Here is a 27,975-nt window from a genome sequence, read left to right as displayed (position 1 = left end):
GATTAGAATCTTCACATTAGTTTATTTCTGTAGCTTCACACACATATTGACTTTTTCTCTCTCTTCCGTTTGCTTCAGCTCGTTTTTTTTTTTTTTTTGTATTTTCTTTTATAATAATAATAGTAAAAAATAAATAAATATAGCATGTCGATGCTGCTGCTGAGTTAAATATTATTCCATTTCACACAGATGGAAATGAATTATGTTCTTTTTTATATAAATGACTTTGTTTTCGCTATTCCAAAACGATTTAACCAATTGTTTATGAGTTTTGGCTCTTACGCTTTATGTACTCTAATAGTATACATATATATATATATATATTGTCGCATATATATATATATATATATTGTTATAAAAGGTATGTGTATGTATAAATCCATAGATGTATGAAGAGGGGCTCGCGGGGCGCAGACAGTTTTAGCTGATCATCTCGCGGTACTTGAGCTTGTGCTTGGTCAGCATGTCGGTGACGGTGACGAGCTTCTTAATTGAGATTATGTTGGATAGTTCGTGCAGTTCCTGTAAATGCGACACGCAGATGTGATGCAAGGTGGCCAGCTCGCGTCCTAAAAATTGGAAAAAATAAATTAAATAAATGTATAAATAATGAAATATATATGTGAATATTTACCAGTATCTTGCGAATTATGATTAATGCTTTGGTCGACAAACATGCCCAGCGGCGGATTCGGATCAGTAACCAGGGACAGTTGGTCCAAAAAGACAATCATGCGTTCCTTGTTTTTGAGAATAAACGGATTCACAACCTCCATGTATTGTTCCTGCAAGTGAAAATATATATTTTATAACAAAATAGATTAATTATTTTTGATAGCCGAAACCTACCTTGCCGCCGAACTCGATCAAATTGGCCAGATTTTGCAGACACTTGGCCACCATGACCAGGGAACGCGTGGCCGCCATGGGTGGCGTCTCGCTCACCAGGCCAAACTGGCGGGGATTGAGCAGTGCCGGGCACAGCAGACGCAGAAATATAAACCCAGAGACGACACGGGTGCGCACCAGTCGCTCCGTTGGCCACTTGGCCATCACCGCCTTCTGCAGGCAGTTGCAAATGTACCGCACATTGCGGGGACAGGCGTCGGGCGACGTGAATATCGACTGGGTGACCAGATCGAGAATCTGCAAAAGAAACTCGGCATTTGTGCAGGCATCATCGTTGACATCCATTTTCGTGGGATTCAGCTCCGCCGACTGCTTGCTCTCCAGTATCCGTTGCACCGTCTCGCTGACAGCCGACTGCAGGAAGCCATTGCATTCCGTGCGCATATACAAATCCATTAGCGTGGTCGCCAGCGAGGCGCCGCGAAAGAGCGTCGTTGTCTCATTCTCGCGCATCACCTCCGCCTGGCACAGTGTCCGTATCAGTTCGGTTTCACGCTTCTCGTGCCGGAACACACGCAGCAGAGCCGTGGCCAAGGGCACCCGATCGTTGTGACAGAGCTCGGCCAAAGCCTTCACCGCATACAGCTCGGACTCGAGGAGCAGCTGCTGCAGCGGGCTGTACTCCTCGCAGGGCATAATCAGATCGTCCAGATAGCGCATCCGCAGCCGCAACGAGCCCCACTCGCCCATGGGCGTCATACCGGTGAGCTGATACCAGCCCTCGGTCTCCTGGCCATTCTTAAGGGTATTTAAGTCTATGGAGAAGTCGGCCACCTCCGAGTCCTTGCCGCGCTTTCCACGCGAGATAAGGGTGATGGTCAGGGAGACAACATCTGGAGGAACGTCGCTGCAAGCAGAGAGAAATTAAGGATTATAATGAGACAGAGAGAGAGGGCATTGCCTCAAGTACTTACTCCAACACAAACTCCTCCTCCCAAACCGGCTCTGGGGCAATTTTGACTCGCGTCTTGCCCACCTTGACCTGGTTGAGCGAAATACTGCAATAGGGATGTGGCACTAGTTTGAATGGCAAGCGATGCGCCTCGAGAACATGCAGGTTCAGGCATCGCAATTCCCTCAGCCGGGATACCTTCTTCTGGGCCTTGCTCAGCTGCGAGTCACACTGGGCCTTCAACGCATTGATCCACTCCACATAGCTCTCCTGGCTGGGAGCACACAGATACGTGACCGTGGCCAGGCAGGGCAGGGCCCGCTCAACGATCTGGAAGCAATAGGGTCGCTCCCACAGCGAGTCATGGCACTGATACAGATACGCACAGGAGAGATCAATCAGTCCCTTGGGCTTGGTCTTCTTGGGATTGTCGTAGAAGCAGAGCTGCGTCTCGGAGCCATCGTTGATCAGAGCAAAGTACAATTGCTTCCACTTGGCCGTCTTGTCCGACTTCTTATTCAAATGGCCATGATGCTTGATGCCCTTGATCTTCTTGAGGCCAATCTGATCGCGGCACTCGCGCAGCGTGGCATAGATCTTCTCGGCAGCCTTCTCCACCACATACTGCTGGTTGAACTCCGGCTGGATGCCATTGACAACGGGATGATTCAGGGAGTGTCCCTCTACGATTTGCTCCTTTCGATAGCGATTTATCACGGCATCCAGACACTCAAAAGTGCGTCCGCCCATCAAGTACCGAACGCCCTTCTTCTCGATGCGAAAGCGCTGGATCTGGTTGTTGATATGGAAGAAGAGCGAGTAGTCACCCGGTGAGTTGTCGCTGGGACGAACCAGGAAGCTGCCAGGGCCAGCTGCAAGGAGGGGGAAAAAGAAAGTAGAAAATATAGGTATAAAATAAAGATCGATTCTAAAAAATGTAAATGTTTTATCGCATATTATTAATAAATAAATAAACTTATTGAAGAAAACGACTTCTCTTACCTTTAACCAGCATATCGACGGCCTCATTCTTTGTACAATTCGGATGAAACCAGGGAAACACGGTATTCGGATCGATGGACACATCCAGATCATCCACCAGCTCACGAAATATCATTCCCTGCTCGCCAGTACGATGGGCTGTTACCCAGAGCCAGCCATCGCCCATGTCATTGTGCACAAAGAATATATCGCCCTTCTGGAAGCTCAACTCATCCGTTTCGGGCATTTTGGTGTAAGGCAGGATGGCAACCACACGCTTCTTGTCATTAACTGGCTCCGGCGGTGCAACGGGTATGACTAGACGTTCGCGCTTCAGCAAATCGCTGCATGAGGTATAATAGCCGACGAGATCGCTCAGCGAGATGAACTGTCGCCCGCCAATATAGAAGTCACCACAAACGGCAGTGATCCTAAGGAAGAGAAGTATATAGTTTATATAAAATAAGGAGTAAGTACTCACCGGAAATGATTAATCCCAGTGCGTCCATAATAGCTTAGGACATAGGAGCCAGGCTTGCGGTCACTCTCCCTAACTGTGGCCACCATTTTAGTATAGGTGTAAAAAATATAATATTCAACAACAGGATAACTCACCCAAATAGCTGCCCAATTTACTGCTTCCCCGGAGACGGGATTCAGCAGAGTAACGATCAAGTCGTCCATGGTACCACTCGCTCTCCGGCGGCGCAATAATGGCTGGACGTTCCCCTGCAAGAGTTTCACCCATAATCTCAAGGATTCTCAGGAGTAGCCAGCCTTCTTGCTTACCATTCAGCATGTGGGGTCCATCAAACTCATCCTGATCCAATTCCTGTGCCAAATCAGCCAAATCAATGCCACCGCCGGCCATCATAACGCCCAAGCCACTCATGCCGCCCAAGGCTGCCAGGTTAGCATCATCCGTTGGCGATCCTGGTTGATCCTGAATGACAACGTCTACATTGCCCAAATGCATTAGATCCGCCATATGCTCCCAAGCGCCGGCTAAATGCTGAAATGCTGAATCCTAGGGGATCTCTGGATCGTCTAAGCTTCGCTTAAAGCAAGGATGGGCTTGCGTTTATTTGAGGGAATGATGGCAGGCTCTCTTTTGATTACATTTGGGGTTACGGAGGAGGACTGTTTTGGGTTGAGAAATAATATATAAAAATAAAATTAATATAAATATTGTTTACAGAATTTGAATAACAAAACATTTAAGATGAAGAAGAAAGTACAAATTGTTTAATAGTTGTAAATAAATATCTTCTTGTGTAAATTCTATTGACAAACCTAATCTTAGGGCTTTCAAGGGAGCATTAAACTTGATGTGGGAACCCACTTTGTTGTCTTTTCAAGATAAGCGAGTCAGTAAGGCAGAAAGAGAAAAACAAAGAACAAATATAAACATTTAGAGCTTTAGTTTATAACTTTAAGCAAACAAATGTTTCTTAATTCCAATTCAAAGGTTGTTTATAAATCGAACAACTTACAATCTCCCCGGGACCACACCTCAAAATTCAGGCTAAAGGAAAAGTGCAAATGCAACATTTTTGGGACTGGACTCTTGGCTCCCGACTCCGTCCCCTCCAGCTGTCACACGGGTTAGACAAAGAAGAGACCCGCATGAAGTGAAGGAGTGTCGGTTGAATGTTGACAGCTCTGAAGTGGCACCGCTAAATATAACAAAAGAGTAGCACCAACCAGAGAGAGAGGGGGGAGTGGGAAGAGCAGGAGGATTTGTAATTTAATAGAGCGCACTTCGCAGTCACTCCCTTTCGATTCGTGTAGGGAGCCGGGGTGCTAATTGATAAACATTTGTTTATATTTATTTGCGGTATGCACCGGTTTCGGTAAGCGGACCACGAAGAGACCACCACCCACCCTGGTCGTACATCACAAAACGGGGGTTACATACGCACACCCTCACACACAGTCACACACGCACACGCACAAGATGCTGGGAGCCCAGCTCTCAGCCCTCTGCCACCGGGGGCCGCTTCGGCTATTCACACAGACACACAAAGCCGAAGGCATACACATAGACGATACGATAAACAGGCGAAAAATTAAAACTCTGCTCGTCGCCGTCGTGGGCTTAGGCCATGAATCACCCACACAGAGCCGCACATATGTATATTCCTCTGGAGCGCAGGCACGGCACACCTCCTACTTCTTGGTTCTCCGTTCTCCGTTCTCCGTCTTCAGCCCCACCGACTTTGTCTCCTTCTTCGTCTCACTCTCTGCTCTGTCGGCAGAAGGCAACAAATAAAAACTGAATCATACATTTTCCACAAACGATGATGGATTGGGCAATGCTGGACTGCATCTATAGATCACAGGTCACCAAACAAAAAACCACACCTTTACATTTCGTTTACGTTTACATTAATAAGACAAAAAAGCCATGAACATAACAAATTTTGTAAATTTTAAGGACACAATTTTCTTCCGTACCGATAGCTAGAGCTGGGAAACTATCGATGGTACTATCGAGGTATCGACTTTTTCCTTTTTTTGAGCCACCATCGATAGTTTTTTATCACTATCGATAGTACGGGACTATTTTTATATCTCTGCTTTGTTGCTGAAATTTAGTAAGAAAAATGCAAACAAATATATATATATATGTATATATATATTTTTTTTTTTATAATAAAAATGTATTCTAAATTAACTTAAATTGGAGTTGGTGGTGAAAAATATTAACTGAATCTCAAAAGAAAGGGTGCGTCTACGCCACGTCTTCAGAGTCTAAGCGTATGTTTAGCAATGGTAATACAATTTTATTTGTGCAAAGTTGCTTGGATAGAATATTTATGTTAATTACTTAGTCAAAACATATTGAATAGTATTATAATTCTATTTGAAATTGCTATAACTTTAATTTGCAAAAAGAATCGTAAAAAAACGATACTATCGATAGTATCGAATTTTCGTTTTCAAAACATCGAAAATATCGAATGGTGTCACTATCGATAGTTTCCCAGCTCTACCGATAGCCACAACCCCGATGAGACGTCACTATCGGCCTATCGATGTTTTCAAAAGCTGATTGATTTTCATAGATACTATCGATATGCGATATATCGCTGTTAACACTATGTTAACTGCCCAATTAGACAACACTCTTCTGTTAAACTTTTTACGAGGTCTAAAATTAATAATTTTAAAGAAAAATCAAAATAACTTTAATAAAAAAGGAATAAACAAGAAAATTCGAGTGCATTTATTCTTTAATTTTATAAATACTCACCTATTTCTCCATTTCGATATCACTGTTATCGCCGTCACTGTTAAGTCCTGGGCGCGTGGTTTCAAAAAATTTAGTTAATTAGTTTTGCCACTTTTAAAACCATTTTCAGTTCCATCATTAACATTTCCACATTTATTTGTTTCGGTAAAAAAAAAAACCATACGTTTTAGCGATACTTTAGGTGTTGCAACTACTCCTTTTCATATATTATGGACTCGTCCTTGAAATTGTGCACCTTCTCGTACCACACATCCTCGCTGGAGTCCTCGTAGGACGTGGGAAAGGGCGGCGCCTCCTGGTTCTTGCGCAGCGGCAGGATTGTGTCGTAGATGTAGACCAGGCCATTGGTGGGACCGGCCACTGCGCTGCCCTGCACCCACATGACATTGTATTTCGAGTTGATGCGCCAGATACGCAGGCCCCTGATCACACGCCACCGGTTGCCCATGTGTCCCGGCATCTTTGTGCCTGGCCAGACGCGACCCTTTTCACCACCGCCGCCAATATTACCGGCACGACGATGGGTCTTGGTGACGCCGTGGGAGGCGGGCATGCCCTTGAAGCCGTGTCGCTTCACCACGCCCTGGAAGCCATGGTCAACGCTTTTAGGGGGGATGGAATAAGGCAAGATTAGGATCTATCCGGGATAGAATCTATGCAGCGATACTCACGTTTTACCGCGAACATCCACAAAGTCGCCCACACGGAAGTGACTCGCATTGAGGGGCGTGCCGGGCACCAAAGCTGCCTCGGGGGAAACAAAGAACCGGGCCAGGTTCTTCTTGGGCACTACACCCGAGTCCTTAAAGATTCCCGAGTACTCCTTGGTCAGCTGCACGGGATTGGTGCTCTCAGAGCCAACGATAAGGACGCCACGCTTGTGGTTTGCCGCAGAATCTCGTTGTCCGGGCAACGGTTTGGGTACATACTCCTCCGGCGGTATGTACTTGATCACATGGTTGTCCACAATCTGCAGCAGCGTGGTCCGTATCCGCTCGCCGTTCTTCAACCACAACGGATACTGGCCAATCTTGCGGGCTATCACGCCGCAGCGCCTGATCTGTGGGGTCCATGTTTGCGGAGGCGTCGCCAGATCCCGCGTCTTGATCAGGTTCTGCTCGTATGTCTGGACACCTTTGATGAGCGCTGGAGCTCCAAAGCCCTCGTGGACCAGATCGTTGATGAAATGCTTATTCTCTGCTGTGACCAGGTCGCCGCGATTCTGAGGCAAAGGTTGGGAATGTCAACTAGTGGGTATTTTAAGTCACCTTTTTGGCGATGGAGCTACTTACGGTGACTTCCTTGCGGAGAAACCATTGGGGATTCCGAAGCCGGGGCCGGCTCAGGTGGCCCTTGTCGCGGACCTGGGTGAGCAGGCCACCGCTGGGCCTGTAACAAATAGTAAATTATTGTAGATTCTTGTGTGTACTATAAGCGGGTGTTATTAAATCTAACCTGAGGCCCATTAATTGAGAAATAGCAGTACGAATCATGCTATTTCTACTTATTTTATATAATGTAATCAAAGCTTAGTGTGACCAGCTTGCTTATCGGAAAATACCCAAACACGCTGCTGGAACAGCTGTTAAAAACAGAGTGTTCTTATCGATTTATCGATAAATTATTATTAAAAATTACATTTAATTAATTAAATTATAGATTTATAGACATATGTCTGCCCAGCCGCATGTTCTGGTCATTGAGCCTTTCTACGGCGGCAGCCACAAGCAGCTGATTAGCGCCATTATCGATTGTAAGTGGCCTGAATGTGGTTTCTCCTGCCCGGCAGCCGGCTTAATGTTTGAATTCCTCGCCTCTACAGGTCTTCAACCAGCCCATTATGATTTCTACAGCCTACCCGCCAAGAAATGGCACTGGCGGGCCCGCACCTCCGCCCTCTACTTCTCCCAGTTGATCCCTTTGGATCACCAGTACACGGTGCTCTTCACCAGCTCCGTGCTCAGCCTGGCCGAGCTGGTTGGCCTGCGTCCTGATCTGGGCAAATGCCGGAAGATTGTGTACTTTCACGAGAATCAGCTCATTTATCCCGTGCGTGAGGTGAAGACCCGGGATTGTCAATATGGACTCAATGAGATACTCACCTGGTAAGGGCTGCTGTTTTGCTTTCATGGAGTTCCCAAATTTACCTTCACCTTTTCAGTCTTGTGGCCGACACTGTGCTCTTCAATTCTCACTTCAATCGCACCTCATTCCTGGACAATCTTCAGACTTTCCTGAACATCCAGCCTGATTTTCGTATAAAGAATATTCGCGAGAAAGTGGAGCCTAAATGCGAGGTTCTATACTTTCCCATCAAGTTCAAGGACTTCCCCAGGAGGCTGGAGAACCCCCTTCAGTCGGAATGCCTGCATCTGGTTTGGCCCCATCGCTGGGAGCACGACAAGAATCCCGAGCTGCTGGCCCAAGTACTCAACGAGCTAAACGATCGCCAAGTGGACTTTAAGGTCACCATTTGCGGTGAGAGCTACCAAACGGTACCCCAGGCCTTTGAGCATCTCAAGGAAAAGCTGGGCGCCAAGCTCATCAGCTTTGGGGCTTTGTCCCGCGAGGATTATGTAAAGACTATGCTCACCGGCGACATTGTCATCTCTACCGCTGACCATGAGTTCTTTGGCGTGGCCATGCTGGAGGCCACCTACTGTGGCTGCTATCCCATTGCCCCAAACAAGCTGGTTTACCCGGAGATCTATCCCAAAGAAAACCTATACAACACAGGCAAATCCCTGATCAAAATGCTGGCCAACTTGTGCCGAAATCCAAGTGTATTTTGCAAGCGTCGTGATAAGTTTTTTGAGATGTTCTCCTTTGCACCATACTCGGCGGAGCATCTGTTACCCATTTATGTGGATAAAATAAAGGGAGAGTGCAGAGAGTAAAGGCAGATGTATTCTCCTTATTTTAGATATATAAAAGGTGATATAAACCCACATTTCCTTAAGCAAAAGTTGTAAAAAGAGAAGGCTGTATGCTCACTGCACAAATACAACAGAGAAGGCACAAGTTCTACAAGAACTTTTAGCCTAAAACAACCCTTAGTTCTGGGTTTAAATAAACAACTACCTTTATGGCTTATAATAGGTTTTCTTTTACTTGAGAATTGCCTTAAATAAAAACATTAACAAGCTGAGCAAAGCTCGGAGACGGAATTTAAAAGTGATTCTCCTTGAACTTGGGCGGGGCACTGTATTTTACCTTGACATGCGAACGATACTCCTCGTCGTCGTCGTGGCACTCCCTGAAGCATTGACCGCAAAACAGTTCGCCATCACAGCCCTGGCAACGGAAGATGGCATCCTCGTTGCAGATATTGCACCAGGGGAGCTCCTCTCCTCCTTCGCTGTTGCTGGGAAGCTGGCTATTGAGTTCCGCCTCTGCCACGCTGGGCAACTTAGCTTCCTCCAAGTACTGGTTTTTTTTTTAAAGAGGAAATAATTAGAAATTTATAAAGATAAATACAGAAGGTAACTCTACCTTCTTAACTGTATTTTGCAGAATTGTCTCATCGTTCTCATCCTCTTCATTGTCGCTGGGCGTGCTTATGTTGGTGTTGCCCCCTCCCACAGCATCGATTGGAGCATCGCGAAGTGCCCTCAGACGCCGCTCAATATCCGAAATGGCCTCGTCCCTTTGCTCGCCCACACGCTGATCCAGCTCCGATTCGCCCATAAACTGCTCAAGGAGATCCCTGATCTTCTCCTGGTCGTTTCTTTGGTCTGTGGAGAGCAGCAGGTCCTTCTTGTCATACTGCCTTTGGTGGGGCATGCCACTCAGATTGGCCAGGCGAGCGCGTATCTCATCGTCCGTGGCATCCACACGCTTCAGATTCTGAATCCTCTTGGATATTTCACTATCCAGATTCTCGTCTATGTCCTCCTCATGGTTCTTGGCTTTCGCTGCGGATGTAGAAGGACTAGCTCCATTCATGGGGACCAGCACCTCAGCCAGATCCTCAGCCGGTAGACACTTGCTGCACACAGTTTGGACTTACAGTGCCAGGAGAACTAGAGCTTAAGGGTCTTTACTTACTCGAGGAGTGCATCGGCCGCCGCATTGAGTCCATCTGTGGGTGAGGTGGACTTGGGCGGCGGGGCTAGATGGAACTTGGTGACCAACTCGCCGGGCAGGGCGTCGCAGTCCACCACCTTCTCGGCATCGGCGCTGGCCTGCAGCTTGGACAACTTGTCGTAGCAGATGAGGCAGACATTGAGGACCTTGCCGGCGTGCCGGGGCACGGGCATGGGTCGCTTCAGGCACTTGGCGCAGAAGGAGTAGCCGCAGTTTGGGCACCCATACTACGGGGTGGTTTTGAGATTAATTAAGAACTCAATAACTACGGGGGATACTTGCTTCTTTGCAGAATAGGCCATATTTGCGGCTGCAGCCAAAGCAGCTCATGATGGGCAAGTCAAAAACATACAATTTGTTTGAAACAAAAACACGAAATGACTCTTTTTTTTTTTGTTAAAAAAAAGTAAACAAAGACTGATGATTGTACTATCGATACCATCGATTGTTTTGTGCACCATCGATTGTGTGGATTCCATTTATTCCGTCGACTATTCTGCAGCTCCGCCAAACGGTCACTCTGGCGAAATATTCACAAGAAGACGGCTCGCGTCGCTCCGCCTTTCTCTTTTTTTTTTTTTAATACAATCTTCGAGCGACTACATTACACGGCGCGCGTGATCTAAACGGAATATACACAGAGTGCGCGGCGTTAAAAAACTCACTGAACAGCAGCCGAATTGAGGATATTCTAACAAAATCATCGTCCAAAAAGGGAAAGTGCGAGACAGCCAAAGCCAAGCCAGGAAGCGAGGACCTGCGAGAGAGCAAGACAGAGGATCCGAGGGATACAGGGTGACATGTGGAGTCCAACGCACTGCAGTGTAACGGGTGAGTGGGGGCGACACGGGACACCCGTTAGCGAGATCTTTTTGTGGCGGCCTCTCCGGCTGGGGCATTGGTATTAGTATGGCAAATAAATCGCATTAAAAATTAAACTTGTTTTCCGTGTCCGTATGTGTGGAGGTGTGTGTTTGTGTTGCATTTGAGGTTGCGCTCCGTGTGTGTGTGTGTGCTTAAAATATTGTCATGACAGAGGCAACAGTTAAGTCGTTTGTTTTGTTGCTGCCTATTGTTGTTGTTTTCGTGGGTCTTTTTTGAAATTTCACTTTCTCCCCCGCCTCCGCGCAATCATCACAGATCCCCTGTCTCTCTTTTTTACTTGTACTCCGTGATTGCGCCTTTCCTATCAGCCTGGTATGCTCCGTCTGATAAGATTATTTCGCGCACAGCCAGCTTGGTTTGCTGGCTGTTATTACTCACCGGTAGAAAATTGCGTTTGCTATGCGTTCCATTATCCATTTAAGGTCCACCAAGTGCCCATAGCATTCTTGTTTACGTTTCTACGTTTTCCATTGTCGTTCTCCGGTGCTCAGGAATGTCAATGAGAAATCAAAAGAACACAAAACACAAAATCACAATTCGCAATTCGTGACAAAACACAAAGAGCCCATTCTAGCTTGCTCTCTCTCCCTCCCTCCCTCTCTTTCCCAGTTGGCAATTATGAAAACAAATATCGAGCAATTAACTACAAGTGCACATTTCTAGGTGTATTAGTGCAAATGAGTCACAAATTGTTGCTTAAGTATACATAAGCCAAGAGAAGATAAACACGGGCTTGATAGATAGGCTAAATTCTGCCTTTCCACCTTGAACTTGCCCGGTTATCGGCTCGTGCCTCTCCCCCTGGGCTATTCTCAGCTCGTTATTGCCCTGTTCTTGCTTTATTTTGCATATTTGCACAGCACAGCACACAGAATAAAAACATTGTTTTATTCCAGCGATTAAAAAAGCCAGCCGCTGACGTCACGGCGAAGAGCAAATAAATCGCTGTCACTCTCCCAAATTCGCCGTGTTTTCGTCTCGCCTTGTTTGCCTTTTTGACAGCACACGCACACGCACACTCACACACTCATGCACGCGCCGCTGTCAATATTTGCACTTGATGAGAGATGAACGCAAGCTCTTCGGAAACAGCTGTTTTCGCCGCAATTGGCAGCAGTTAGATCATCACATCCACCACCCCCACCTATCCTTCCCTCTACCTGGCCAACACCTGGATTTCACCTTCTTTTTGTATTGTTGTTCGGAAAACTTTTCCGCAGGCAGCCCACCACAAACACCACGCTTCGAAGTTTTTCCAATTGCGTGCCTTATTTTTAGCCGTAAATTCTTGGCGGCCACTCACTAACTCACACGCAGGCAGACACACCTGAAAATTCCACGGCGGGAAATTGTGCAATGAAAATGCGCTGCAAATGCGGCCATTCAAGCAAACCAAACAAACAAACAAATGAATTTTCCTTTTCATTTACATTTCGGTTTTGGTTTTTGGTTTTTAGCTTTGGGGTTTTAGTTTTTGTTTGGTTTTGCAACACATTTTAATGCGGTTGCATTGCACACACACACACACACACACACACATAAAAAGGAATTATTGATACTGTAAACACCCTGTACATAAGCACCCTGTAAGTACGTAATTGAATGAAATTTCCTTGAGAATTTGAAGCTCAAGAAATTGTTATAAACAATGTATATAATACCTAGAATCATGATAGAATTATACAAGGTAGTCCACTCGACTGCCGAAGTCGTTCGGGTTTTGGTCCATTAATGTCAGTGCATGGCCTGCTTGTCGAACTGAAAGGTTGTGTGTGGACGGTTTTTTTTTTTCAGAGCTTTAACCCTTAAGTGGCCAAGAAAAAAATTACATTTACATACGTAGATGAGGTTTCGCATGGAGGTCTGATGAAACCATCATCGACATTTAAAAACAAAATAAATCAACTCGAATTTATATTTATTATTTTATTATATGTATTATTATTTATTATTTATTTTAAGATACGCATATACTTTGGAATTAAGAGCTTAAACAAGAGAATGGCTGTTAAACAACAAAAACAAAGAATTATGTCAAATTCAAAACTTATAAATATAAAATTATAAACAATACAACTCTTGTCATAACTAAGGAAACTTTTAGCCCCATGCACCGTGTACGGGTTAATCGAAGCACTATGTTGCCATTTCACTCACACTAACTATTGAATGCTATTTCACTCGCACTTACATCAGGGGACTATGATTTTGCCGAGTGGACTACCTTGTATAATTCTATCATGCCTAGAATATTCTATTCAAGTCAAGCTTAGGAAATTTGAGTTATGTGAAATCCTGGAAATATTTATAAACAATCTAAATTCTAGGTTGATTCATTGAATTCTTTAGCAATAACAAGATCGTATTACTCTTATTGACTAAAGGAGAAGTATTACTAATAGGGAGAGCAGGAATTTAAAGAGTTATATTACTCAATTGTATGAAAAGATAATGTAAAATCTAACCATATAACAAATTTCACATTAATCGGATAGCTAATACAACTTATTTCTTAAGAAAGTTTTGTAACGAAAATAAAAGAAAGTAAATAAAGCTAAACAGATGTACACCTACTACATTTTGCACATTGTTTTGAGTATCAAAAACTAGGGAAATCAGTGCGATAAGACCTTAAAACCGTATGCACTTTGGTCATGTGTCTTGAGATTACCAGGCAGGTGTCTCTTGCTCCAACTACCAGCTACTAGCACCAACAACAACTCGCTGCTGCGTCCGACTGTTTGGGACCGTTTTAATGCGGCGCTGTCGATGCACTTATGCGAAACAGTTACGTTCCATTGCCCGACCCATTTAGCCGATGAGTGCGGACTTGGGACTTGGGTGATGGGGAGACGAGAGAGAAGCAGCTGGGCATCAGAATGGAATAGAAGCGAACCGAAACGAAACGGAGAAAACAGGTCTGGCATTGGATTTGATCTTTCGTCTGGAACTCGGATTGTGGCTCTTTCTCTCTATCCCCTCTGCAATTGATTATTTTCCAGTTCCAGTTGTGCGCTGGCCACATTCTTGCCACATGCTGGTGCTGCCTGTGTTCCTCCTCCAACTGGCCAACCCTGCTGAATATTCATGGTGTGTGGAGGCCTGGGATTCTTTTTGGCATTTATATTCAAAACATGCCTTGATATACAGAAGAAGCAGTAGCAGCAGCAGGGAAGGCCTTACCCTTCCCCTTCCCCTCCCAATGCTAATTGCCTTTCATTTGGGAAAAACTCTGCTTTGGCTGCTTCTTCTGCTGTTTTCCATTTCAAAATCGCACGGCTTCGTTGTGGGTTCAATGAGCGCAAGAAAGAAATTGTTTATGCATAACAATAAAATGATCCGCTGTGGGATAGTTGGTGGTGGTGGATTGTGGCTGTTGGGGATGCATTGATAGACCGTTTACTATATACGTACATATATATATTGCATTTTCGCACGATCTCTGCGCACATAACATGGCTAGATGTTGCAGTTGCCGCTTTAATTGTGGCTAATGCTTTTCATCAAACGGGATTTGCGGCTATAAAGCTGGCCCAGTTTGAACTCTCTTTAAAGCACGTGCTGTGTCTGCCTTTGATAGCTGATCTATGAACTCTGATCTTTGATTTGTGATTTCTGATCTCTGATCCCTGGCCCCCCCCTTGAAGCATTTACTCTCTCGATTAAGACATCTCTTAGTAGCTTCAGTTTCTCGTTTGTATCCATTGGGAAATGAGTCGAAAATGGGGCAGCAAGTGGCTCATTAGCATGCGTGGTTGGATGCCCCAAGGAGCAATGGCCTCGGGGCGCACTCTCTGCCACGCCCCCGAAAAGCAGAACAAAAAGTGGAACACGAAGAAATCGAGTCTCGAAAAGTGCGTGCTGGGAATTCCACTCTGGCATTATAAGAAGCTAGCTAGCTCTTTTATGATACTGCTGCAATGGGGTCTTTTGTTAAGGGTTACGAATATCTCCTAGCTCTTACCTCTTTCCCCCGTGACTGGTGATCTTCTTTTACTCCCTGGAAAATGAGGATTTTTTGTGGTTCACCTGCGGTTGAATTTGATGCGTTGCATCGCCGGAAAGGCAGGCAGGCAGGCAACTGGGAAATGATTTCATTGAAATTAATTAACCCCAGAGTTGACCTCACACACAGCTATAGTTTATATTAAAAACACACACACAAGCCAAAAAGGTCAACAAAATGCGACAACAGTCGTCGATTGATGTGGCTGTTGTTGCTGCTGCTGCTGCTTGCTGCTCATTCTATTGTTACCGTCTGGGGTCACATAAAACGGAAAATAAAGGTGCAGTCAGCCGGTCGTTTGTCTCCACTCGTTTTCTCTATTATTTGTGGAAGCTTTTAGCTATAATTGACAGTAAACTAGCAGTGTTAACTGGGTGGAGATTGAATCATTCAACGTCCAAGTACTGCCTACATGACACACAACTCTGGTAAAAGGCTAAGACTAAAGAAGAGTTGTCTTGGTTCTAAACTTAACCTGCATAAAGGGTCAAAAAAGTGAATCTAGAAAGTTAAAGCAAGTCTCTTGTAGCTTTTAGAGAACTATTAATTGCTTAAAATAATAATACAAGTCCCTTTAGAATCTGATCAGCCTCAATAAACAGTTCGATTGCCACTGAATGTGTACGCTCACTACTAACAAAGAAATTTCTCTTTTTGGGTATCGCAAACAATAACCGTTATTTTCGGCTTCTTATTTGGGCCACGAGAGCTTGTCGTTTATAACAGGTGACTCACCTGGCGGCTCTGGAGCTCAAAACATTGCTGAGTAATCAATCCCGCCGATCCTTAACTGGCCCAAGATATGGATGGGCTTTTTACTGTCGTCGCTAAATGTTGTTATAGATAATTGCTCAAGTTTGTTATGGTATGGTAGGTAGGGCCTTTATGCCATTGAATCACCTTGTCTGTGCGACGCCCTCCTGACAGCTTCTGTTTGCTCTCGACAAACCCTCAATTAGATCCCCCACCTCCCCTGGGCCATTCAGCACGTGATTGAATCGAAATTGAAATGGGAAAAGTGCAAAAAGTGTTTGAGAGTGTGTTGGGCTTCTGTTTTGGCAGTGATTTTATCGCCTCTCTCTGCTCAGATCGCTTCCCTTTTACCCCAAAAAAACGAAATGACGAATGCGCAACTATTCAGTACAGTGGGATCTGACATACAATTTTGAGAAAAATTACTTCAGTTAAGAGATTTTGGATAGATAAACTTTTAACGTGAGGAACTTAACTATAATTTAATTGGAAAGAAAAGCTTATGTAGATTAAAACAAATATTTGTCCGAGTTATTCAGAGTTCATTTATCATTTTACCTTGGATTTATAGGTACCTGCTAACCGGTGGTTAAGTTTAACGCAAATTCTATCAGGCACAAGATTTTGATTTGAGCTTTATAATCTCTTTTGAACATTCAAACACTTAATTAAATTAAACTTAACAGTCAGCTAAAGTGCCTGTTAAGTTTAACTGCAGACTTGGCAATAAGTTTTCAGTGAGTACAGGATTTTGCTCCACTGTGCGTGCCATTAGTTTTGAGAGGCGGCCATAAAAGCGGACCAACTTAACGGTTTCGCCGTTGGTGGATCACCGCCCCCTCTACCTTTACAACCACCCCTCTCCCGTATGCCTCTCTTTTTGGCCAGTATTGTTTAGTTTTTTATTTTTTTGTAGTTTTTTGGTTATGTTTTTGGCGCTGCTTGCCATGTTTCTTCTTGCCTTTTGCCATTTAGCATTTGGCATTTCTATTTTTGGGGCGCCCCTCCATGCAGGCACAGACACACACACACACAAATATAGATATATATATTTTTTTTTGGAAAGGTAAGGGAATTTGCAGGGCATACGGAGGAGTCCATCCATCCATCGATCTGCATGTCTCTCGTCGTCGTCCGCTGAACCGCTGCACGAAATTGCCGGGCGGGTCATTGACAGCCAGGCACTTGGAGCCATCCATCTTCCCATCGATCGCATTCATTAGCCAAAGAAAAGCCCAGGCAAAGCGACGAGTGGAGATGAGATGGGAGGGGGATGGGTTGGGATGAGCAGGTGGAAGAGGTCAGGCTAGAGCTGGATCATCGATATTAGCTTTGGGCTTTAAACCCGTCTTTAGCCTCAATTATGGGGACAGTAAAATGGTAGAAAAACGGGAAAGAAACGTGGAGAAGCAGCAGCGGGAAAAAAGCGGCAGCAAACTTCCCAAATTGGCTTAAAGGCAGGCGGGAAAAATACAAAAAAAAACGAAAAAAAAAAACTGTTAATGCGATAATAATTATGAGACGCCCACCCCGCGCGAGGAAAACCAAAGGAAAATGAAACTGAGACCGAAAAATATGCAGAAATCTGCAGCTAGCTGCCTCTGTGTGTGTTTTCCCGCTTTTCTTTCTCTTATCTCCCCTTCCCCTTGGTCGATTTTCACCGCCTTTCGTTGACACCGCTTTTCACTTTTTGTGCCCGGTATTGTTTATGCCCGGTAATTGCTTCTGCCTTGCCAGCTTTTTTCACTTTATTTTTTTTTTTGGCATTACGAAACCCCGGATTGAGCAAGTGCTGCCTGGCATGCACCATCTCACACTTGAATAATCAAATCGAACCGGGAAGGGAAGCCTTCTTTCCCGCATCTGGTGGTGGGTGGGTGGAATGAACTCCTACCTCCATGCCCAGGGAATGAGACCGAGACCGGCCCCGGGAGTGAGCCCAAAAATAGATCGTTTTCGTTTGCAATGACTTAATTTCTGTGCCCCGTCTTCGGGTGTCACTTCCATTCCCATTTCCATATCCATTTCCGGCAGCTGTGCTGGAATCAGAGCCCGGCACCGAGGTCGCTGCGAAAATTAAATCTAAAAAAAATATAAATAAAAATAAATAACCGAAAACAGAAAACGAAAAGCAGCACAGAAAAAAAAGCACAAATCTAAGCCAGCGATTGTCGCCACTCGGTCGAGTGAATCACTTGCCAAATTCGCGGGGACCCAAAAGCAAATTTCGAGTAGTTTCACTCGAGCGCCTCGTGACCTCGAGCCCGACAAAAGCATCCGGCGCAGATATGAAAGCCGCCACGCCAACTGCCACCACGCAACCGCACACACAAGCCGCAATTCGGGCCGGGCTCTCTCTCTCTCCCAAGAGTCAAGTTTAAACCCAAACTTTAGCATAAATCCCATTTCCAAAGCCAGTCCCAGCATTGTTTCCAGCCGGCCGACTCCTCCAGATACATTTATGCATGTGTACTACTCGTATATATCTTTGATGTCTCTATGTCTTTGATAAAATGAACTCATTATCTTAAAATCTTAGTACTAGGTATAGCAGAAAATATGGATAGATCGATACTTTTACACAAATTTGTCATGACAATCGGTATATAAATCGATAATATAATGTTGTGATGTAAAAATGAGCAATAAATCGATCAATAACATTTAATTTTTGGTTATTTTTTAATAATATTTATGAATATATCTCCCAAAACATATTTAATACAGGGTATTATAATTTTAGTCAAAAGCTTATAAATCAATGAAGGAGCCATTTCCGACCCCATAAGTCATATATATTCTTGATCAGCATCAACAGGCGAGTCTTTCTAGCCATGTTGGAAAGAAAATAAAATTTTGAATTTTTTTTTTTTTTTTTTTGAAAATATGATAAGGGGTTACATCGTCAAAATTCTCAAAAATCGAAAAAAAATGTAATTTTTTTAAATGTAAAATTCATTATGCAGATTTATTAACCTTATAAAAACTAACACAAAACTGTTTTCCAATTTAAAATTAAAGCTTTTTTGACTTAGTTATGGAATTTTTAAACTTTGTTTTATCAAAAAAATTATCATATAAAAATATTTACAATTTATTAAAAATATTTAATAATTTATTGTAAATATTTAACAAATATTTAATAATTAATTTAAACTATTTTATAAATATTTTAAGTTAATTATTAAATATTTATTAAATATTTTTTTATTTTAATATTATTAAATATTTTTAATTAATTATTAAATATTTATTTAATATTTTTTTATTAATTATAAAATATTTAAAATAAAAAAATATTAAATAAATATTTAAAATTAATTATTAAATATTTTATATTCATGATTGATCATAAACTCGGCCTTTTAAGGATATACAACCCAAAGTTATCTTCCTTGCTTGTTTAATGTCAAATTAAATATTTTCCCATAAAAATATTAATGTATCAAAGTTTAAAATTAACGTTAAACTTAATATTTTCCCATATAAATATTGATTTATCAAGTTGAAGATATTTTTAACACGATGAAGAGCACTTTTTCCTCTCCAGACGCATTACTAAGCTCTTCTGAAATTATTTCTGCTTCCACACAACTTTATGTTGATAGTAACTGCTATTTTTAAACCCTATCTTCTCCCTTTACAGTGCAACGGGCGCGTGGTCTGCTGACCAAGGGCAAGAATGGCACCAACAACTGCTTCGTCACCATTGCTTTGGGCAAGGAGAAGTATCAGACATCCGTCAAGGACAAGGCCGAGACCAATGTCAACTGGAACGAGGAGTGTGAGCTGTAAGCTGGACATTTCAGACATTTTCCAATGCCACTATTAAAATTATTTAAATTTTATAGCAAAATTCCCGATCAGGGCAATAGGGCTGAGCTAACGCTCACCTGCCTGCACAGAAACAACCTGGGCATCGATGAGTTCCTTGGCCAGGCCACGCTGCCCCTCAACGAGATGGACGTGTATGACAGGCCGCGCGCCAAGTGGTTCAAGCTGGAGAGCAAGCCCGGCAAGGAGAAGAAGAACAAGGAGCGCGGTGAACTGGAGGTCCGCATTGCCTTTGTGGTCAAATCCGGCTCACTGACCGACCTCAGTAAGAAGGACAAGCACAAGTCTTCCATTGGCCAGCTGGCCAGCTCTGTGGGCGGCAGCCTCCTGTCCATTGGCAATGGCGAGAAGCGACGCAGCATCAAGAAGCTGGCCGGTTCGCTCAGCTCCAAATTGCACATTCGCAGCAAGAAGAAACAGGAGGCTGGCGGCGATGATAGCAGCTCCTTTGGCGGCTCTTTTGCCAGCCTCGGGACACCCAATAGCTCAGCGGGCAGGGGCCAAAACGGCGGAGGCAGTGGCCGGCGACGAGGTGGCCAGCGGGCAGGCGAGGCCGATCCCGGTGTGATTAGCGAGGACGAGGATGAGTTTGTCTTTGATAATCTATCGCACAAGAGCTCCGGCAGTTCGCTAAACATCCAACGATCTGGTCTTCAGCCACCGCCAGCAACAGTAGCCGGGACGCCAAATTTTGCGCCGCGCCATCCATCGCCCTTGCTGAGCAACGGCAACGGCGTGGTCATCGGTGGCGGCGGCAGCGGGAAAGGTAAGCCAACGGTTTTACCAGCAACCCTCGATGAGGATGCGCCCATCGATGCAGAGATGGAACAGCTTGAGATCGATTTCAGTGTACGTGCCCGCGCCAGCAGCAGCAGCACCCTGCCGCCTCCCTCGAAGCCGCCACGCATTCCCTCCTCGCCGTCGTCTTTGTCGTCGCAGGTGGAGCAGCAGGAGGCGGAGCGAGAAAAGCCAAAGGAGAAGCCGCCAGTAGAGCCGGATAGCAGCAAGGATGAGTGGGCATCGAAATTGTATGGCGGCGGCAAGTATCTGGAAATTGGTAGCAGTGATTCCCTGAAACGTCGCAGCTGGGAGGCCAGAGTGCCATTGCCCGCCAGTGTGGAAGAGCCGCCACCAGTGCCACCCACCTCCAGCTCTTCGTCCAGTTCCAGCTCGGACAGTGATGAGGAGGATGAGGACTTGGAGCAGCCACCGCGGGCAGCTCCTCCACCAGTACCCGTAGCAGCTTCCATTATTGCTACTGTTAAAGCTTCTACTCCCGCTGCAGCTCCGGCTGCTGCTCCTGTTCCTGCTCCAACTGCTGTAACCTCCTCGTCACTCTTCTCACCCGACGTGGAGCATCGCAATTTCGATACCTTCAATGCCAGCTTCGCCAAGTACGAGCAACGCAACAGCACTGCCATCTTTGCAGATGAGCCTGTGCTGGAGGAGCTGGATCTTGAGCCGGAGAAACCGATGGCGTTGCCTACACCCACAGCACGTCCCAAGCCCCAGCCCAGGGTAATGCCCGATCTGAGGGCTGAGGAGGAGAAGGCCAGAGAAGAGGCTGCCCGGCAGCAGCGGGCCGAGGAAGATGCTCGCCTGGAGGAGGAACTGCGTCTAAATGAGCAGCGACTGCATGAGGAGGAGGCTGCCCTGCAGCGAGAGCTAGAGGAGGAGGCCAAAGAGCGGCAACAACTGGAGGAGCAGCGGCGGCGTGAGACCAAGCGATGGGAGGAGGACCAGCGTCTGCTAAGCTTTGCCACGCGCTCCGCATCCCTCGAGGAGCCACCAGCAGCAGTAGCTGCGCCGGCGGCCACTCAACGGGAAATGGTAGAGGAGCCGGAGGAGGTTGAACTGGCTGAGCCAGAGCACAACTTCCTTACGCCCGAGCAGTCGCCCAAGGAGTTCCAGACGAATGGCAACGGCGGGGAGAAGCGGCTGGGCAAGTTCAAATACGGCAACAAGCGAGGTGAGCTGATGAACCCGATCCAAAACCGATCCAACTCCAGGCACCACTTGAACCTCTATCAAAAAAATTAAATTACTGATAATCCTGATCCTGGCGGCGGGCAGGGAGTGCTGGCTGGCGGATCGCGAAGCGCACACAAGAAACCGAACCAAGCTAACTTCCAATCAATGCTGTCCATCATCTGTTGCGTCTCATATTAAACCTGCCCAGACATCTACCTAAAATTTCCTCTTCGTCTCCGTCTGCTTTCCTTTTTCCTAAACAGATTTTGTTTCTAATGTTTCCATTGTGTTTTTTGCATCCGCCAGTGTATAAGCATTCCTTACTCATCCGCAAAAGCCTTTTTTTCCAGGGACCTTAAATAATGATTAGCTATATATTTTGTTTCAATTTTCAGATAAATACAACAATGACAACGAGAGCAACTCGCCCAGTCCCAAGTCCACGGAGCGGATTATTATTGGCCACGAAAAGTCTGGATCGCATGCCGAGCGACGCTCGGAGATATCCGCCCAGCTGGCCAAGAAATACGAGGGCAAGTCCCGGGAGGTGGGTTTACATAACATTTATAATATTCTTCAATGATTTATAATCTCCTCGTTGTTTTCACAGGAACTAATGCTTATAGCCAATGGCATGGAGAATGAGGCTTTGCTGCAGCGGCAGCGTGTCAAGGAACTGGAGGATTATCTGGACAATTTGCTGCTGCGCGTTATGGAAACGCATCCAAAGATTCTACAGAATCCCTACTCGCGCACCACATCCGCCAAGAGGTACGGCCCCAAATCGTTTTGGTCGCTACCAAGGGCCACGCTCACCCACTAACCACAAAGCAAAAAGAAACCAACTGCATGCAAGACCCTGACCGCCGGTAGGATTGTTGAAAGCCGTTAGCCAAAAATGATTAACCTTATCCATCAAAATTCTGTCGATTCAATCAAAATTATTATTATCCTATAATATATATCTGCTTTAAATAAGGAACCAACAATCCCGGCTACAATTTCAGTGTCTGTCAAACACAACTCCCAAGCGAAAGATTTTATAATTAACAAGATGAGTAACGAGTTTAAGCCTTGAAATTTATGTTTTGAATGCTTATTAAAACGTTTCCTTCTTGTTAATATAAAATATTCGCCTTCAAACCTCATCATTTGTGTGTCTTTTTTCTTAACATAAATACTTGTTTGGCCTTTTTCTGCTCGTTTTTTCGTGTCTTGTTGTTATTTTCGTTTTCCTCTGTTTTTTTTAACCGAATGAATTTTTGTGATTTCTCTTTATTTAGTTATAAAAATTACATCAATATGAATGACTTTCTAAAGTAAGTGCTGTGCATGGCTGCTGCAATTTGCATTTAAGTAGAAAATGTTTATAAAAAGAAAACACTTAATTCAACAATTCACCAACAACAACAACAACAACTACGACATCACCAACAACAACACAACAACAAGTAAAGCTAATGTGAAGACAAGCAGAAATAAAAGAAGGAAGAAACTACTAAAAGAAGCTGCTACGAAGTAAGATGAACCGATGACCTAGCAACTATTCATTCCATTTCTCTGTTGTCTCGCTCGCTTAGCTAGCTAGCTCTCTCTCTCTCTCTGTCTCTTTCCCTTTCGCCTGACTGTTGTGATTCTTTTGATAAGTGGGTCCATGGTTTCCCCTCTCTCTCCCCCGCCCTAAATGCTTGAGCATCCCCCTAAGTAGTTCGCCTAAAGCCTAAACCATACTCTCAGTCTCAAACTCATCAACAAACCATTCCATTTTGTATATTTCAGCGGTTAAAAAACAAAAAAAAAACAGCCAAACTTGTCAGCGTCACCAACTTGATATACAACTTGTCACACACACAGCCTCTCGCCAGAGGAGGAGGAGGAGGAGCTAAAGACGCTGCTGGAGGAGATCAAACACCATGTTGCCTTTGTCGTGAACAGCGAAATTCAAGTGCTTTCTAAATCGTAATAACTAAGAAGAGTGGGGAGGTGGGTTGAAACCACTCCAAAATCGTACACTTAAGGGGTGCAAAAATTTAATGGTATGTTCATCGAACTCCCCCTCCCCCCTCCCCGATTATTCCCCTTACTAAACTGAACTACATTAATTATACTATATATATATATATTAATATAAATGCAATGTGTATCGTTGCATTATCGATTGGTTCTCGAGTCCTTTTTATCGATTGATTGAAATTATCCAAAAGTATTTTGTTTGTTTTTTTTTTTTTAAATTCAAAATGTCCCTTTTTTTTGTGTAATATTTGTTGTGCAAAAAGAATAAGAGAAGATGTTTGATGAGAAGATGTTTTTTGTAAATCGCCAGACTGGCCTTAGTTAATTAAGTTTTAAATTATTTATGTTTTAGCTGTTAAGCAAACAGGGGGACACACAATATGTTGATATACTACAATGATTTTACTTATTGATATACACACCCAAAACCCAAAACCAGAATAAAAAAACATTTTTAACATTAATAAAACAGTGGCAGTGAGTTTTCAATTGCGGATCGGGCTTAATTAATTATAAATTGTAAATATTACGGTTTATATTTCAATTTTCTTAATCTTAAATAAGATCTCTGTTTTAGGCGTCTCCTTATCCAAATGTTCTAGTGTTTACTTTTCTTATTATTATTATTATTTTTTTTAATTTGAATCTGGCAGCCTATTCAGATTAAGAATATTCATTTAAATATTATTATTTATTATTTTTAGCTGGTTAATTCATGTAGAAAAATTGATTGTTTTACCTTACACTAGCTCTACAGGATTTTACACCATTTCAACGTGTAGAACTGTGGAATTCACTTCATTTTACTCTGTTTTTACAACTTGAAATGGTTGCTACAGCTTTTAAGGGATATTTTACATGCTAAAAATTCGCAAAAATTGACCAAAATTTATTTTTCCAACTAAGTATGCAGATTTGTTAACCTCATAAAAACTAACACAGAACAGTTTTCCGATTTAAAATTAATGCATTTTTGGCCGAGTTATGATATTTTTTAATATAAAAAATCAGATTTTATAATACAAAATAATATTTTTTTAAGTGAAGGAGTCATTTCCGACCCCATAAACCATATATATTCTTGATCAGCATTAAAATTCGAATCGTTTAAGCCATGTTTGGAGGAAATCAAATGTTGAGCAATTTTTGCGAAATGTGATAAGGGGTTACATCATTAAAATTCTCAATTTTTGACCTAAATTTTTTTTTCCAACTAAGTATGCAAATTTGTTAACCTCATAAAAACTAACACAGAACAGCTTTCCGATTTGAAATTGATGCTGTTTTGGCAAAGTTATGATATTTTTGAAACTTTGATTTTCCCACAAAAATTTTATAGATATATAATATAAGAAATTCTCTTCTTTTGGAGATTTTAATGGCCAAAAATTATTAATAAAATTAATTAATTTATATGTCAAGTTATGCATTTTTTATACATTCATTATTTAAAAATTTATAATATAAAAAATATATTCAAAAGCAGTCCTTAGAATATATCGTTTTTTTAGGTCTTAGGGATAATAATTATCCTAAAAGTGAATGATATGCTAGGTGTATCCCTTATAAATATTGAAAAATATAAATAAAAAAATTAATAACTAAAACCATTTAAAAATTCCGTTTCAAATATGTAAAAATAAATCTCTTTAACATTTTTTTTTCTGCCAGTCTTACGACACCCACAAACACCCTTCATATCCGCCTGATTTAACGCCACTTAACGCTGCGACTCATCCATCAGGCGTGGTGCGTGTGCCACTCCCCACAGCCAGCCACTGGTGACACCCACTGGACGTGGGAGTGGCCCGTCTGGGTGCTGAGGGACCAGGACACCACACTTTAAACCCCAAACCCAAGCCCCAAGTGCGCTGCATGCGATTGCATGCATGGTAATCGAATTATGTGGCACTTTGCTATTTTAAAGAGAAAGCCAGTGCTGGGACGATGGTCATGGGGACAAGGATGGGGGCACACAACATGCACGGCCACAGTGGAAACGGGGTCGTGGGGTGTAGCCCCTCCTTTTTCGGGTGTGTGAGTGGGAGTATGCAGTATGTGCAATCAAGTTTCCAACTGTTCAGATATTTTCATTTCACGAGTGTTCCAAAAAACACCGGACAATTTTTGAAAATCATATAAATAAAATCATATAAATGAAATAATCTTTAAATCGTTTTTTTTTTTATATTTTCTACAGTTAAAATTTAGTTCTATTCATATTCCAATCGCTCCTAAGACTAAGAACACCAGAAATATTTCATTATTTGAATCGTTTTTTATAGAAAATTTATGTAAAATTCAGAGAACTAAATTTTCAATCGTTCCCCAAAACTTATAGTTAGGTTTTACCCGCAATAAAGAATATTTATCGTACATACCTGTTGCCGTGCTATTGACATTCCTAGGGAATCCTTTAGATATTGAGAACAACCTGCAGCACTCACTGTCAATGTAGCTCCAATGTCCAGCAGTCAATCCTGGAATTGCATTATGACTGCCAACACAATTAGGGCGTTCGAGAAGAACCGATGGCCGAAACCTCATCCCGGTTTTCGTCCTGGTCCTTGGTTCTGCTCGGTCGCCTGTGTTTTAGCATGTCCTTTTATGTCCATTGTTGTGGGCATAAATTATATATATTTGCGCCTGATGTGGTCTCAAAAAAGGTGGAGCATCAGCGGGCAAAGGAGGGTCCTGCCAGACGTTGACGTCCAAATTGATCAATTTTGCATTCTAGCACAACAATCGCAGCCAGGCAAGGGGGCGTGGTGGTGGTGGTGGTGGTGACCCCATTAACATGCCCAAGCCCCAAAAAGCTTACGATGCACTTCGGCCAAGGATTTCCTTAGCATTTCTCTGCTGTTTTCGTTGCTCTTTCTTCTTTTGCTTCGCCTTAGTCCTTGTCTCTCCCTTTTGCCCTCAGTCTTTGGACTTCTGTTTCTACCGGAAGTGAAGGAGGTGGAGCTACAGGCCGAGGAGGCAGGAGCAGAAGCACAAGCACAAGAAACAACTGTGCAGTAAACAATAGTCCGCCTTGTTGGTGTGTTGTGGTACAGTAGTCCTTGAAATAAAACAGTAATAAAATTGTAAATCTTATTTAAAAGTAATGGGTAAGTTTAGGAATCTCCTTGATACAAAATATTATTAATATTCATTGATTGGTGAAAGTTGAAGGGACTATTTGTGGGGATACTTTTATTGGTGTACTTTAAAGGATAATTTTACTTTAACAGAGATTTTATTGAAAAGCATTCATTGAAAAAAAAACAAAAAATAATAATTTATAAGAATTATTTATATGTTTATTGGTGTTTTTCAGAATCTTTCTTTGACTACAAAATCCAAATTGGTAAAGATTTAAGTTGATATCTCATAAATTGAGCAAGTTATTTATTTTAATCAATAAAAATGGTTTTCTGGACCACAGTGGCCATGGTAAAATAAGTTTAAGGTGGTCTCTTCCCTTGAAAATAATAAATAATTAGTGTAAGCAAAAGGGTTAAAGGTAGAAAAGTAAATGAAACGAAAATGGAGTGTGTTAATTAATTCTTACAATGTGTTTGGGATTTTAGGGTTTCGTACAATATTTTTTAAATAAATATAAAAAATTGTATATAAAAAATATTTTTTTAATATAACCTTTAACCCTTGTGTGCTAAACCACTAATTAAATAAATATAAATTAAATTCTTAAACAAATCCTTAAGTAGAAAAATAAAAGCATTAGATTTCAAATTATTTTTAATTAAAATTATATTATAAATTAAACTTTAGCTCTTAATATTATAATAAATATATTTAAATATAAATAATATATTTTGGAATAATATTTATTATTTTTATATTTATTATTTAATATTTGTATTATCATATTAAGAATTAACTTTTAATTTCTAATATAATTTCGAGTCTATAAATATTATCTGGATTACAAATTATATTATAAATTACACTTGAACTCTTATTATAATACAAATATGTACTCCTGCTATAATAAAATATATTATTTGAAAATGATAAAGTCATTTTAAGGGCTAACTACCCTGTTTCGCTCACACTTTTCCTGCCCTGCCGGAAGTCGGCGTAGTTAACGAACTACTTTTTGCCGACGCCACCACCTTACACTTACTTCACTATGGCCGGGGCAAGCACACCCACACACAAATAGTTTATGCATGTGTGTGTGTGTGTGTGTGTGTGTGTGTGTAGTGGTAGTTGTAGTTGTCGGCCTGAGTCGCTGCTCAGTTGAGTGACTGATAAGTTCAGTTGGCGTTCGCTTGGCGCCGAGAACGGTTAACGCGTCTAATCGAATTGGCTTACGTAAGGGGGAAAGGCGGTGGGAAAAGCGGGAAATATTCGTGAAAAGATGTTGCCCTAAATGGCGCTTCC

General features: G+C 42.9%; 5 protein-coding genes across 13 annotated transcripts; 2 read left to right on the top strand and 3 right to left on the bottom strand.

Moving 5' to 3' along the window:
* Positions 1-51: 51 nt before the first annotated feature.
* Positions 52-5,814, bottom strand: vap (RAS p21 protein activator vap). Of its 4 annotated transcripts, none has more exons than XM_070288410.1 (9): positions 5,779-5,814; positions 3,572-3,922; positions 3,398-3,511; positions 3,264-3,336; positions 2,804-3,213; positions 1,824-2,673; positions 850-1,756; positions 635-785; positions 52-569 (listed from the first exon to the last, which is right to left on the bottom strand). In XM_070288410.1, exons 2-9 carry the CDS (start codon positions 3,768-3,770, stop codon positions 421-423), a joined length of 2,853 nt encoding a protein of 950 aa, XP_070144511.1. In that variant the 5' UTR covers positions 3,771-3,922; positions 5,779-5,814; the 3' UTR covers positions 52-420. The 4 variants fall into 4 exon arrangements, with proteins under 4 accessions (XP_070144511.1, XP_017030810.1, XP_017030809.1 ...); XM_017175321.3 differs by lacking the exon at positions 5,779-5,814 and adding an exon at positions 5,240-5,332; XM_017175320.3 differs by lacking the exon at positions 5,779-5,814 and adding an exon at positions 5,147-5,254.
* Positions 5,815-6,147: 333 nt separating this feature from the next.
* Positions 6,148-7,611, bottom strand: mRpL3 (mitochondrial ribosomal protein L3). Its single transcript, XM_017175329.3, has 4 exons — positions 7,494-7,611; positions 7,331-7,427; positions 6,710-7,260; positions 6,148-6,640 (listed from the first exon to the last, which is right to left on the bottom strand). The coding sequence occupies exons 1-4, from the start codon at positions 7,529-7,531 to the stop codon at positions 6,229-6,231; spliced, it is 1,098 nt and encodes a 365-aa protein (XP_017030818.1). The 5' UTR covers positions 7,532-7,611; the 3' UTR covers positions 6,148-6,228.
* A 25-nt stretch (positions 7,612-7,636) lies between these two features.
* Positions 7,637-9,083, top strand: LOC108080528 (tRNA-queuosine alpha-mannosyltransferase). The gene is made up of 3 exons (XM_017175328.3): positions 7,637-7,791; positions 7,861-8,143; positions 8,200-9,083. Exons 1-3 carry the CDS (start codon positions 7,710-7,712, stop codon positions 8,933-8,935), a joined length of 1,101 nt encoding a protein of 366 aa, XP_017030817.1. The 5' UTR covers positions 7,637-7,709; the 3' UTR covers positions 8,936-9,083.
* A 37-nt stretch (positions 9,084-9,120) lies between these two features.
* LOC108080527 (abscission/NoCut checkpoint regulator) lies at positions 9,121-10,610 on the bottom strand. Its single transcript, XM_017175327.3, has 4 exons — positions 10,407-10,610; positions 10,086-10,351; positions 9,531-10,026; positions 9,121-9,464 (listed from the first exon to the last, which is right to left on the bottom strand). The coding sequence occupies exons 1-4, from the start codon at positions 10,452-10,454 to the stop codon at positions 9,207-9,209; spliced, it is 1,068 nt and encodes a 355-aa protein (XP_017030816.2). The 5' UTR covers positions 10,455-10,610; the 3' UTR covers positions 9,121-9,206.
* A 48-nt stretch (positions 10,611-10,658) lies between these two features.
* Positions 10,659-23,446, top strand: Rip11 (Rab11 interacting protein). Of its 6 annotated transcripts, none has more exons than XR_005990828.2 (7): positions 10,659-10,955; positions 19,415-19,559; positions 19,620-21,571; positions 21,969-22,120; positions 22,184-22,344; positions 22,857-23,091; positions 23,353-23,446. XR_005990828.2 is itself a non-coding variant. In XM_017175325.3 (6 exons), the coding sequence occupies exons 1-6, from the start codon at positions 10,925-10,927 to the stop codon at positions 23,357-23,359; spliced, it is 2,448 nt and encodes an 815-aa protein (XP_017030814.1). In that variant the 5' UTR covers positions 10,659-10,924; the 3' UTR covers positions 23,360-23,446. The 6 variants fall into 6 exon arrangements, 2 of the variants coding, with proteins under 2 accessions (XP_017030814.1, XP_070144512.1); XR_011445618.1 differs by having other exon boundaries at positions 22,184-22,442; XR_005990829.2 differs by having other exon boundaries at positions 10,671-10,955; positions 19,620-20,368.
* Positions 23,447-27,975: the final 4,529 nt, after the last annotated feature.

The sequence above is a fragment of the Drosophila kikkawai genome, chromosome X (genome assembly GCF_030179895.1).
Source record: "Drosophila kikkawai strain 14028-0561.14 chromosome X, DkikHiC1v2, whole genome shotgun sequence".
In the NCBI taxonomy this organism is placed as follows: domain Eukaryota; kingdom Metazoa; phylum Arthropoda; class Insecta; order Diptera; family Drosophilidae; genus Drosophila; species Drosophila kikkawai.
This window is presented reverse-complemented; position numbering and strand designations above follow the sequence as displayed.

Excerpts from the sequence above, each read along its gene's own strand:
- mRpL3 (XM_017175329.3), bottom strand. The coding sequence starts at position 7,531 with ATGATTCGTACTGCTATTTCTCAATTAATGGGCCTCAG. Across the intron at positions 7,261-7,330 it reads TTCTCCGCAAGGAAGTCACC|AATCGCGGCGACCTGGTCAC; the intron begins GTAAGTAGCTCC and ends CCTTTGCCTCAG. Across the intron at positions 6,641-6,709 it reads GTGGATGTTCGCGGTAAAAC|CGTTGACCATGGCTTCCAGG; the intron begins GTGAGTATCGCT and ends CCCCCCTAAAAG.
- LOC108080528 (XM_017175328.3), top strand. The coding sequence starts at position 7,710 with ATGTCTGCCCAGCCGCATGTTCTGGTCATTGAGCCTTTCTACGGCGGC. Across the intron at positions 7,792-7,860 it reads GATTAGCGCCATTATCGATT|GTCTTCAACCAGCCCATTAT; the intron begins GTAAGTGGCCTG and ends TCGCCTCTACAG. Across the intron at positions 8,144-8,199 it reads CTCAATGAGATACTCACCTG|TCTTGTGGCCGACACTGTGC; the intron begins GTAAGGGCTGCT and ends TCACCTTTTCAG.
- Rip11 (XM_070288411.1), top strand. The coding sequence starts at position 10,925 with ATGTGGAGTCCAACGCACTGCAGTGTAACGG. Across the intron at positions 19,560-19,619 it reads TGGAACGAGGAGTGTGAGCT|CAAAATTCCCGATCAGGGCA; the intron begins GTAAGCTGGACA and ends TAAATTTTATAG. Across the intron at positions 21,572-21,968 it reads CAAATACGGCAACAAGCGAG|ATAAATACAACAATGACAAC; the intron begins GTGAGCTGATGA and ends TTCAATTTTCAG.
- vap (XM_070288410.1), bottom strand. The coding sequence starts at position 3,770 with ATGGCGGATCTAATGCATTTGGGCAATGTAGACGTTGTCATTCAGGAT. Across the intron at positions 3,214-3,263 it reads ACTGGGATTAATCATTTCCG|GATCACTGCCGTTTGTGGTG; the intron begins GTGAGTACTTAC and ends TCTCTTCCTTAG. Across the intron at positions 2,674-2,803 it reads CGTCGATATGCTGGTTAAAG|CTGGCCCTGGCAGCTTCCTG; the intron begins GTAAGAGAAGTC and ends CCCTCCTTGCAG.
- LOC108080527 (XM_017175327.3), bottom strand. The coding sequence starts at position 10,454 with ATGAGCTGCTTTGGCTGCAGCCGCAAATATGGCCTATTCTGCAAAGAA. Across the intron at positions 10,352-10,406 it reads ATGGCCTATTCTGCAAAGAA|TATGGGTGCCCAAACTGCGG; the intron begins GCAAGTATCCCC and ends ACCACCCCGTAG. Across the intron at positions 10,027-10,085 it reads GCGGCCGATGCACTCCTCGA|CAAGTGTCTACCGGCTGAGG; the intron begins GTAAGTAAAGAC and ends AACTGTGTGCAG.